This window comes from Grampus griseus (genome assembly GCF_964374135.1).
Source record: "Grampus griseus genome assembly, chromosome: 13".
NCBI lineage: Eukaryota > Metazoa > Chordata > Mammalia > Artiodactyla > Delphinidae > Grampus > Grampus griseus.
Genome location: NC_139007.1, coordinates 66,650,433 through 66,663,532, shown reverse-complemented (window position 1 = coordinate 66,663,532; position 13,100 = coordinate 66,650,433). Strand labels below are relative to the sequence as shown.

Here is a 13,100-nt window from a genome sequence, read left to right as displayed (position 1 = left end):
AGATGAGATTAGCAGTCCAAGTAAAAACCTAATTTTCACCTCTGATGACCCAGCCAGGAGACATCGATTAGGAGAATTCAGGAAGAAGTGGGGACCATATTCCATGATGCCTTAGTGTATATACTTAGGAGTTCATTCTCTCTAAAAAACCCAATATGGAGGCAAAATATCTCTATAAGTCTAGCTTTCTAGCTTTCCTCACACCCTGTAGCATCAGTACTGAAGACAATCAAATCACTATGACTTGAAAACCCTCATTTTCTGTCTTAAGATTCTCTTCATTAAAGTCAGTAACCCAATAAAACTGTTACTTATACTCAATTGAGGCCAGTATTAGCTGTATATAATGCCATATTTCTGTGCATATATTTAAGGCAAAAAAAAAAAAAGGAAGGAAGAAACTGTGGATGTGTTTAAAAGCAGTGATTAATACTGTATTCCCATTAAGAGTATTTTCTTTTTTTCAGATCTGTATTTTACTTTAACAGTACTCTTTAAGTTTCAACCAGGTAAAGAATCTTCTAAAAATACCATTTTGTTTACGTATTTGTAAAAATCATAAGCATTAACTCATTATTATAGCTTTGCATAGTCCAATAATAGTGATTAGTGTAATTTTATAATTAAAGAGATGAAAAAATTTTTGATTTTCAAGGGGGTTGACACAATCCATCATCTGGCTCTACTGCCAACAGTTTCTCTCTTCCTGTTATCTAAACTAGCAGCACCAAGCTGGGAGCAGAATGTATTAGCAGAGGCATCTTTTTTGACTCATAATAGTTGATTTATTAGAGAAAATTCTGTAATTTTTTATAAAAGTGTATGATTTTTAAACCACAAGTTTAAGATGAGCCTGGTTTAGGAATAACTGTAAACCAAGATATTTTGACATCAAATAATCCAAACTATTTTCCTGACAAAGGAGCTCTCATCTAAAAAGATTAATTGGCTATAAATAGTTTTAACAATTTTTGAAAAAAAATCAAGATAATTAGTCTTAACCATAGAAATACAGTAGTAACACAGTTCCCACTGGATTACTTTATTCTTCACTGAGAGGTTTTTTTTTTGGTAATGGTTAAATAGGTTCATCTGAACTGGTGATAGCCACCACCCATGTGCTGGCAAATGACCTCATTTTTTTTTTTTTTCAGGTGTTTAATCATCTTTGTTCAGTGAAGGGGAAAAGATGTTTACAATATTGTGACTTCGTGCTCATTGTCAGATTAATATATTTTGTCATCTACCCTCCTTACTTTCCTACCCTGCTGCCCCACCTTATAAATCATATTTACTCATTAAATCTGGAATAAGTTTTTTTTCCTCTCTCCTTGGTTCTTTTCCATTTTGTTCTTTTCCACATTTTTAGTTTACTAAACACTATGACACTGAAATCTTAGGAAGAATGGTGCCAAAAAGCACATATTCTACTTGCTGAAAATAAAAGGAAAACTCCATAAAGAATTATTAATTTGAAAGTGGCAGAAAATTTTGTACCTGCCAAAGTCTAGAGTTCCCCAGGTTTATCTTTTCTAAGAAAGTTACCTTCCCAATCTCTAATTGAGTACAGAGCTTACCTGCTAAAATTGAAAGGAAATACACACAGAAGAAACTTTTGAGGTAACTATTAAGAGAATGCGTACATCAAGAAAACAGGCTCTTTATCGTACTAAGTGAGGTAAATCAGACAAAGGCAAATATCATATGATATCACTTATATGTGGGATCTGAAAAAACAGTACTAATGAACTTACTTACAAAACAGAGACAGCCTTGCAGACGTGGAAAACAACCTTACAGTTACCAAAGGAGGGTGTGAGGGATCAAAAAAAAAAAAACACAAAAGTTCTATAACACACACACACTCACTCTATGATTAAACTGTAGGCTGAGGAGGCCTTCATGGTTTTTAGTACAAATTCCTCTTCAAAATGAAGACTCCTTCTTCATACCTTCTTCATCACCAGTGATGGCGATTTCGAAGGTCAGCTGGCTCTATCTTTTGGCAACCAGTTACTGAGTCATTTGGAGCATCAACCCAAAAATACTTAGACTACGTCTGTTTTCACTTCCAAATGACCACTTTTCAAACATCTAAAGACCACTATCGCATTCTTACTGACATCACTATTCCAAAGTAAATGTGCCATTTAAATCGATTTTTTTAATTCAGCAAGATTTTTATCTTTCAAAAGAAACCAAATTGTTACACCAAAGCAACAATGTGGTGGCTGACTCAAAGGGCATGGGTCCACCGCTGCAACCCAGCCCCACAAAGGCTTCACGTAACAGTGGAGACAGAGATGCTCTGAAACATTCCTCAGACTGCTCGAGACTCATCACCAGGCTCATCTGCCTGGTCTAGGTACTCCGTTTATGAACTCTCTCTAAAGGATAACAACCATGCCTGGAGGCGAGCGTGATCTGACCAGCAAAGGGGAAGACTCTTTGCTAACACCTCACTCTTCCTCATGCTTAATTCCTACATGGTGTCAGTTTCACTGGAGGCCTCATCACACTGCTTAGTCACTTGAGATAGTGTGGTGACAAGATGAGTCACCCTCATTCCACATTTACGTAATTGACTTTATGACCCCAATGTAGGATTTCATATTTACCTACATCAAAATCAGATCATCTTAAAGGTATATGAAGGCAGGCAATTATCTACAGGGAAGACGCATCAAAGAAACTTCTGTATACAACTTTCTAAGGTTTGCTTATTCAATCACATTGGCTCCTCTAATCTGAAGTGTAGAATGGGAAAACAGCCTTTTAGCTGAAAGCTTCAGACAGTAATTTGGAGCACTTTGACCCTAACTGGAAAAAACCCCCACAAATATTTATTGTCATATATTATAGTTTTCTGTTAGTCACTTAAGCATTACTCTGGCTCTTTCTTCACTTAATAAGAATAGTTTGCACAACTAGAGCCTTATTTTTGACCTTTCAAATATACTTATTTAGTAATTAATGACATATTAATGTTAAAACGGCTAGAAGAAAAACCTGGCAGATTTATAAAGGGATTATTTTTCTATGCATTCGAAAGTCATTTGATTGCATATAAAAATATGTATAAAAGATGTCTAACACTCCAATACAAACTGTAATGTAATTGATGATCATGAGTAAAATTAACACACAAACCAAAAAAAGCACAAGATTAGTCCAATCATCTGCCTTCCAGAACCGTGCTATCCTATGGGTTAGAAAGCACACAATTCAGGCCAGATTGTACTTTCAGAAACATTTCCCCTTTTAGCTGTTGATGTATCATAACTATCAGAATAACATTGAGCTTTGAAATAATCTGCTGATGTCATCAATTTTCGGAAGAGAAGGGAGGCTCCTCCCTCAGTGCTCGTGACTAAGGCTATCTGTGTGGAAACAGGCTCCTGGTTGCTAAGGAATCCGTTGGCTCTTGGCTGTCTGTTTCCCACTTTGTTTGAAGCCACAACCTTCTGTCTGCTTGAGATATCATCATTCATCTTCAGATCATAGTGTGTCACGTTACATAAAAAGAGGTTCTTACTTGAAACAACTTTTAGAGATTCATATCAAGTGAAGGAAGAGTCGGAGTAACGGTTACATGACTAGCATTATAACCATACTTATAAAAGTATAATATTCATACATGTCAACAGTCTCTCTGGCAGTTTTTTTATTTTTATTTATTTATTTATTTATTTTTGCGGTACGCGGGCCTCTCACTGTTGGGGCCCCTCCCGTTGCGGAGCACAGGCTCCGGCCGCGCAGGCTCAGCGGCCATGGCTCACGGGCCCAGCCGCTCCGCGGCATGTGGGATCTTCCTGGACCGGGGCACGAACCTATGTCCCCTGCATCAGCAGGCGGACTCTCAACCACTGCGCCACCAGGGAAGCCCTCTGGCAGTTTTTTTAATGGGGCTTCTTTTTTTAATACCAAGGAATCTTATTAGGATTTTTTTGTTTTCCCAAATTCCTACAGTAATACATGTTCATTGTAACAAGGCAAATCATTCAGAGTTGTATTAAGTTCCATCACCTTCCCCCTTCTCACTCCCACCCTGAGATAATCCACTTTACGCCCCTGTGATAACCCATTTTAAAACCTGATGTGTATCATTCCATGTTTTATTAATGTTTATACAGTCTTACACAAAAGTATACACACATAATAATCCCAGTTTTGTAGTACAACTTATTACAAATCTAGGATAATCTTATATTGTTCTGTAATTTGCTTTTTAACTTAACTTTATTATCTTTCCAAGCCAATATACATAGTTTTGAATGGCTACACAGTATTGCATGGTATGAATATAAAATAATTTACACAACCATTCCCTTGTTGATGAACAATCAGAGTCTTTACCAATTGTTTGCTATAACAATGCTACAGTTAACATATGGGTACATATTTCTCTATATATTTATGGGTTTTATTTCTATAGGATAGATGCGTACATGTGGGAGTGATATGTTAAAGAAAATACACATTCTTACTCTAAAAAAATATTGCCCAATTACTCTCCCAAAAGACAGAGCCAACAGTGTTAGTGTGTCTCCTTTACCTAAACTTTAATAATACTGGATGCTATCAACCTTTCTAAATACTGTCAAGCTAGTGGGTAAAAAACAATCGTATTTTGTAATTTGTACTTCTGTGGGACCGGTTTAAATATTCAAATGTTATTTTGCTGTAGTTCTTATTAAAAGTTATATCCAGGGCTTCCCTGGTGGCGCAGTGGTTGAGAGTCCGCCTGCCAATGCAGGGGACACGGGTTCGTGCCCCGGTCCGGGAGGATCCCACATGCCGTGGAGCGGCTGGGCCCGTGAGCCATGGCCGCTGAGCCTGTGCGTCCGGAGCCTGTGCTCCGCAACGGGAGAGGCCACAACAGTGAGGCCCGCGTAACGCAAAAAAAAAAAGTTATATTCATCACCTATCAAGAGACAAGGTATTCTGTTTCTATACTACTTTTTAAAATTCTAAAGGGCATAAACGTTGTATACTATTTGCTTTGTAAATGTCCATGAAACTACAAATGTTAACTTACCTAGAAGATTTAACATTGCAGTTCTATTTTATGAGTTAAATTGTGGATATTATCAGAATTAAACTACAGGATCCTAATTTTTACTCATCTGAACTAAGTGTCAAGCTTAACAATCAAGAGGTTTTGCCAACCCTCTAACCCAGCTACACAGTCAAATTAACAAAATATTAACAACCAAGAGAGTAACCAAAATCAATAGATTATCCCTAAAGGGTGAAATGAGAGTGATAAGGGGACTCCTTTGAATTGGGGGATAGGCAGACTTATCTGAGATGGTAATAATTAAGACCTGAGTATCAAAAAAGAACCAGGCGCATGTGGATTAGGGAGAAGAGGGTACTAAGAAAGCATGGTTAAGGAATAGAAAGGACATGTATCTGAAACACAGTGACTGTAGGAGAGACTAGCAGGATAGTAGGATGCACTGTAATGCATGAGAGTGAAGCAGATTTGAGGATCGGAGGTAGGGATCAAGAATCTTGTTCAGGGCTTCCCTGGTGGCACAGTGATTAAGAATCCACCTGCCAACACAGGGGACATGGGTTCAAGCCCTGGTCCGGGAAGATCCCGCATGCCACAGAGCAACTAATCCTGTGCGCCACAACTATTGAGGCTGCGCTCTGGAGCCTGCGAGTCACAGCTACTGAAGCCTGTGAGCCTAGAGCAGGTGCTCCGCAACAAAGGGAAGCCACTGCAATGAGTAGCCCGCGCACCGCAACTAGAGAAATCTTGCATGCAGCCACGAAGACCCAACGCAGCCAATAATAAATAAATGTTTTTAAAAAGTTAATATAAAGAAAAAAGAACCCTGTTCACACATGTGAAGTCTGAGGACTATTATATATCCAAGTGTATGAGAATAAGCAACCCAAGAAATGACTCTGGGTCCAAGAAGGGGCCGGGTACAAAGATAAAGACTGAGGAGACACTGGCGTCAAGATGCCACTGAAAGCCACTGGATTCGATGAGATCACCTAGGGGTCATCCAGAGAAGTGAAAAAGTCAAAGATTGCCTATACAGAGACATAAATCACAGTTAAGTACCAGATGTTCTTCAAAAATATAGTGGTATTTCACCATGATTGAAAGATAGGACTCTGAAAATTAGATATAGCTAAAGTTTCAATATGCATTATTTTAACAAACCCTACACCGAGTTACTTATAAGGCACAATTTTGATATTAAAATGCCAATAATAGTCCCTAATGTATTTCTGTGAGTTCAAATATTCATGTGGGAGGTGGTGGCATTTTAAGTGAGTCATATTTAAGATATATAGACACAAAACATTCTGGCTTCATGAGAAAACACAGGTAACTATCTGTCACAAAGCCTTAGGTGATGCACACAACATGTGGGGTAATAAAAGAAATTTTTTAAAAGATTTCTTGTGTCAGACAGTAACTTAAAAACACATTTAAGTACTTTGATTCCCATGCCCTTGCGAATGAGCACCTCCTTAAATTTTACATCCCAGGTTCTTCCCTTGCCCCATCCTAGTCTCAGCCCAGTTGACCCCATTTACTTAGTCTAAAAACATGTGTTTCATTTATTCAAATGATTAAAATAATGAAGGTGCATATACCAAATAAAATGTTGACATCTAAAATAAAAAGTCCCAATTTAAGGTTTGAAGAAGCCTTGAAAATTTACAAATGCTATGACCTAACAAAAATGAATTTTAATCTCATAATTTATCTTACATCATGTAATTGGCTCCTGGAGGGTCACTTTTGAAAGTTAAGAAATAATTCAACACTGTACATGATAAAAATCTAATGTATATATAATTTTCAGATCTCTTTACAAGTGTGCTTCCTCTTTCTGGCAATGAAAGTAACAGAAAGATAGACTTTATAAGGAAATTGAAACAAATACACCAAAAAAACCACTCAAAGATCAATTTTGTTTTGAAGCCAGTAAACAAGTACCAGGGATTTCCCAAGTAAGTAGCTGAAACTACCTGATGGCTTGGAAAAAAAGTATTTGTATATTAAACACTAGTTAAATATCTTGATCCATGAATTAGCAATTTTAGCAGATAATCTATTTCCAGATTTGTTAAATGTATTATTTATAATAACATACAGGTATGTTATAAACGTGGAATGTATAAAATCTTGAGTAAATCCAAGTAATCAATACATAAGGCTTCAGGAGTAATGACTTCATTCTAAAGGAAAATATAATAAACTGAATAAAGGCAACAGTAAAAAAAATAAAAAGTGTAAAACAAAATGGGCTTAAGAAAAATGCAGTTTGCTCAAGTGACAAAACCAGATAACTTTTAAAGATCACTCACATTCCTCAAGTTCTTATTGGCTCATTCATATAATTAGCTGTTTATAGAAAAATCTGGCTTTCAATAACAGCTAAAAAGGTCTTATTTCAAAGTTGAGAAAAAAATTGTACTCTTTTTAAAAATTAAATATTTTCATTCCAAATGTACTGTAATTAAAATTAACTTTGTCACAGCATTTTAAGTCAACTAAATAACCTTCATGATCTAAAAACTTAATTTCAAATTCCTGTCTGATACTTGGCAATAAATAAAAATAGCAAAGCCTATACTTTACTTTTCATAAAGAACTGAATGAAAACTTGAAAAGAGAGAGAATTAAGTACTGTATATTTATTCAACCGTAGAAGAAACAGCTAGCACATTTTTAATGTCAGATATGTAGCTATCTCATCATTCAATATGGGCGAGATAAATAAAACTAAAAGAAATGTAGCTAAGATTAAAGAAATACACTCATTAGAAAATAAAACAATGATCAAAGTAATAGAATTCACACATAATTAAAGAGGAATGAGAGGCCATGGACAGAAAAAGCCTGTAAAGACAGAAAACATCAACAAATAAGAGGCACACTTACACTGAAGGCAATGTAATCATTATTAATTTCTGAGTTTGAAAGAAAAAGAGTCTTACTTACCTGAGGGAGGAACATACACAATATATAAAGCAAATAAGAACAAAAGAGAACTTGGCTTCCATTTCGAATGACAGCTCCACATTCGGCCTGAGTGAAACATCCTGTCATGGAAAAAAGCAACAGTCAGGACACTTAGATTCAGTAAGGCATTCGGTTAATAAAATCTGTAGGTTTCCAGCAGGTACTGGAAAATAGGAACCTTCAGATTCAGCCTTGCTTCCAAATAAAAAAAAGAAACTTTGAAGATGATAAACTAAGCATCCCCTTTAAGCTAATTAGGCAAAAGAGAAAAATCCATGCATTTTATTTGTCACTTGGTGGCACCTTCCTTATCAATGAATATATAATAGACGATTTCTTCATGAAGATGGGGAAGTATTCAGATAATACAAGATAAAAATCACTTATAAAAAAAAAAAACTATTTCGGCATCAACCTTCAGCATCACCAGTCACATGCCCATCTGAGTAGCAAGAGGATGTTTTTATCAACCTCTTCTATAATCTCCCAGAAATTTAGGCTCTAGGGAAACGTTTTCATTTTATAACATCTGCTGCTTCACAAATGGAAATATTTAAATTAAAATGCCCAAACTTTCTTCCTTCCCCTAAAATTAAGTACAGAAGCACTAACATTCTAAAAAGATTAATTTCTTTATATATAATAGCTATCAAAGTTTTTAAATGGCTAGTAAACACCAAGTATTATAGAAACTAATAAATGACATTAGATGGAGAGGTGCTGTTTTGAAAACTCTCAAATAATTCTCCGTACAAGAGTCTCATTTTTTTAAAAACATTTTTAAATTTTTATTTATTTATTTTTGGCTGTGTTGGGTCTTTGTTGCTGCACGCAGGCTTTCTCTAGTTGCAGTGAGGGGGGCTACTCTTCGTTGTGGTGCGTGGACTTCCCATTGCTGTGGCTTCTGTTGTTGCAGAGCACCAGCTCTAGGCGCACGGGCTTCAGTTGTTGTGGCACGTGGGCTCAGTAGTTGTGCCTCGCAGGCTCAGTAGTTGTGGTGCACGAGCTTAGTTGCTCAGAGGCATGTGGGATCTTCCTGGACCAGGGATCGAACCCATGGCCCCTGCATTGGCAGGCAGATTCTTAACCACTGTGCCACCAGGGAAGTCCAACAGTGTCATCTTTAAACTCACAATTATACTTAATGATTTAGATGGGGACATACATATTATCTTGGCTTCAGACAGTGGTGTGATACTTTTCATTGACTCAGCCCTATCAAAAAAGGCAAACCACTGAAGGGAGCAGCAGCTGCAAAAGTCAGTCACAAAAAGATGAACTGGTGAGCAGAAGAGTCATGAGGCAGGAAGAACAGGTGAGTAGCAGTAAGAAACCTCCAGATCTTAAAATCCCCAAAGAGAGTTACTTTGATTGTAAGTGGTAATCGAGAGTCATTTTATTTCTAAAAAGAGGAGCAACTAATAAGATACTTTAGGGCCACAGTAATAACTTTTTTCCTGGAGGTTGCTTATCTGGAATAAAATGTATAATACTAAATAGAAAACCAGAAAGTTGTAAGAGAAATACTTGAATAAGCAAAAATAGACATCAAACTGATTCTTGCACTTGCCTTAAGCCTGCATTTTCAATCTGCCTTTTACTGTTAGAGACTACTTAAGTTACAAAGAGAACAAGATCTAGAGTCAGACAGACCTGGGTTTGCTACTTATGAACTATGCAACCCTTGGAAAATTGACTTCACCACCTTGTGCCTCTAGTTTTCACCTGTAAAAGAGGAACAATAGAATCTAGTCTACGGAGCAGCTGGAGGATTAAATCAAATCATGTCATTTAAGAAATATGCCTAACATTCAGCAAGTACTCAATAAATATTAGCTATTTTTATTTTTACTACCATCCTGAGCATTCTAATATAAGTGTGGTTATTCTGTCAACAGCAAAACCAAAAGAAAGGACTGAACCAGGAACAGATAATAGGATCAATGTTATAAGCCAAAACCAATCTATTGACTTTGTGGCTACTTCTGGGATCCACTTAGAACAGAGAAGAAATGGATTATTCATGTATGCCATTATTACAGAAATTTAAAATAGTATCTGATACTCAGGACATGTTTTTATATTCACCAAACTACAAGCTCCAGCATCATGCAGCTCCTAGGGGAATTTCTACATGAGAAAAAGGCTACGTCCTAAAGAGCATTTTTGCACAACATTGTAAATCAACTATACTCCAATAAAAATTTTTTAAAAACAATAATAATAGAGGATTTTTGTATGGAAGGTATGTTTTCAAATACATCCATCCAAAATATTTGAAATTAAAATCAGTGTTACTGTTTACAAGAAGCAAGATGTTATAGTGAGTCATTAATAATAACGTAATAATAATGGATGTGAACTCTGGAATAGCACGTAGTTACATCCTGGTGCTTCTGTTTACCGTGTGCTTTGGGGGCAGGGTCAAGTACTTAAACTCTGAGCCTATTTTCTCTTCTGTAAATAGAATATTATCCACCAAAAAGAACTAGATGTAACATTGCATGGAACTTAGTGAGTGCTTTAAAAAGGGTAGCCTGTAAATTTTTGTCACATGGAAAGTTCACTTTTTTGGAAGAATGGGTCCATTTCCCATTGATGCTGGATGAATGAGGTGTTTCCCATTCATGCTGAGGATGAATGAGTGTACTTCTGAAACAAAAGAACAATTATATATTCAAAGAAGTTATCATCTAAAGGACCAAAGATGAAGTCTAACCTCCTCATTTCACCGAGGAGGAAACTGAGGCCCAGAGGAATAAAGGGGCAAACCAGTGAAGCCTGGCTGCCAGCCTTATAGATATTAATAGAAGGAGTATCAGCCCAGGAGAACTCCTAGCTTCTTAATCTTTGTGGCGCATGACAAGCCTCCGTTATCAATATGTGAATAGTGGCCTCCTCTTATGTTCCCGTGCTCTCTAAACAATACTCAGGGAATGATGTTCATTAGTTTGGCGACACTCAATACTATTTCATGTGCTCGTGCAACTTTTTTTTGCTATAAAAGGTTCTGACACTTAGGAATTCCATATTCACTCCTGAAGCTATTTTATAAAAGCTGCCTGCAATCCTGTCAGACAAGAGCTGCAAAGGACAACCAAGGGCTTAATGCATTCCAGTTCTCAGGACTCCATCACTTTGTACAGAAAAGGAACCCAGGACAGGGCAAGAACTTGTAACCAACATAAACCACCTTTCATCCACTTTACTGAAGAACAGAAACAAATAAATTAAGAATAGAACAGAGGAAGGAAAGCATTGTATGTCTTCTCAGGGGACCAATTAGCAAAGACACATCCCTGGGATTTAAACAACTTTCTCACAAGAATGGAAAATCCTGAACAGGGTTACTAAGGTTCTAAACAGGAACTACAAAAAACACAGTACAATTTTGTGTCACTCAAGTTGTGGCCTCAAAGTTCTATTGAAAAGAATAAGAATATTTTTTAAGTAGAAAGAGTCATAGATTTCTATAACCTGAAAAGAATCTAAAAGTTATGCAATAAAACCTATCATTTCACAGATGAAAAAACTATGATGTTAAACTACTTGCCCAAGATCACATAATCAGTGGTGTCAGAGCCAAAAAGACCCCCTGTGTCACCTGCCTTCCAACTCAACTGTCCTTTTTGAGAAACAAGCTACTACTCTATTGCAAACTCACTCTCCTTTTCAATGAATATAGGCTACAAGATACAAAATACTTAAATCCTGTGTCAGAAAGCTTTAGAATTCAACCCTTTTATAGGAATTGTTTTAAATGTCAATATGACTCCTTGTAGATGTCATTTAATCCAAATGCATTAAAGTCTAAAAAACCTACTGTCTTCCATCTCTTTACTCCTACTGACTCCCCTAAAAGTCACAAAGAGAAATTAGTGAAGAAATTTTGAAATTGGTGGAGAAATTAACATGGTACTAATTCTCTTAATATCAGCGATAGTCAGAAATAACTTCATTCTCCATATACCAACTGTATTTCTATGGCAAATCTTTTCAGAAAGGGACATGAGGAGTAGCACAGAGAAGACCTTAATTCTTCCAGAGTAAAAAGAATGGTAATTTGGTGTATTCAAGCCTGCTTACAATTTTGTTTCGTTTTCTGGTTAAAGATCATGTTCCTGAGCCTACACAATGAATAAAAAGAGAAGTGCTATTCTATTACTCATTGTAACTTCTTTTATTAAGTTGGGTTCACCCCCCCCCCACTTCAAAAAGGCGGAAAGATTTATTCTTCAAATCTGCACAAATCTTGACCCTTATATGAGCTATAATGTACATAACTGGCTTTACCATAAATGAAATTAAAAGGTAATCGTGAGAAATACACTCTCACACACACACACACACACACACACACACAAATACATGTAAAACTGGGAAAATCTGAAAAAGAGAGGTGTATTGTATCAATATCCTGGTTGTGATATTGTACTTTAGTTTTGCAAAATGTCACCATTGGGAGAAACTGGGTAAAGGGTACGTGGGCTGTCTCTGTATTATTTCTTAAAACTGCATGTGAATCAACAAATACCTCAATTAAAATTTCAATTAAAAAAGTAAACCCTGAAGCCCTGATGAATGTAAGTTACTTTCAGATGGTTCAGTAAAAAAATGTGTGTGTGTGTGTGTGTGTGTGTGTGTGTGTGTGTGTACGTACGTACAGACAGCGGAGGGGAGAAGAGAAGAAGAAAAATGATAAAATGAATGGGGTAAATATTTACAATAATTGTTTCTGTGTAAAGAGTATACAGCTGTTCTTTGTGTTATTTTTGCAACTTCTCTGTAGGTTTAAAACTATTTCTAAATAAAGTTAAATACACACATACACATTTACACTGAAGGGTATCAGTGTTCATCTGATGACACTTTCATCACTACTGAGTATTATTGCTTTAATCATTGCCAGTTTGATAGAAGAAATAATGTCTCATTTGGATTTCCTTTGTTCAGATTGGCATATTCAAGTCATTTGTATAGTTTTCCATTATAAATAATTTTCTTTCTAGTGATTTGTGATTTTTTAACCAATTCAATACTAAATATGTTAAGCCTTGTTCATATCTGCTATAAATGTTTTCAATACAGCAATATTAAAGTT

General features: G+C 36.3%; 1 protein-coding gene across 1 annotated transcript in view; it reads right to left on the bottom strand.

Annotated features, from left to right (window-relative positions):
* Positions 1–8,078, bottom strand: part of ADGRG6 (adhesion G protein-coupled receptor G6) — a gene marked incomplete at its 5' end in the record, with an annotated part of 128,682 nt that extends 120,604 nt beyond the window's left edge. Inside the window, one exon of the mRNA XM_082669068.1 lies at positions 7,979–8,078. Coding sequence (XP_082525194.1) covers positions 7,979–8,078 — 100 coding nt within the window. The remainder of the gene's footprint in view (positions 1–7,978) is intronic.
* Positions 8,079–13,100: the final 5,022 nt, after the last annotated feature.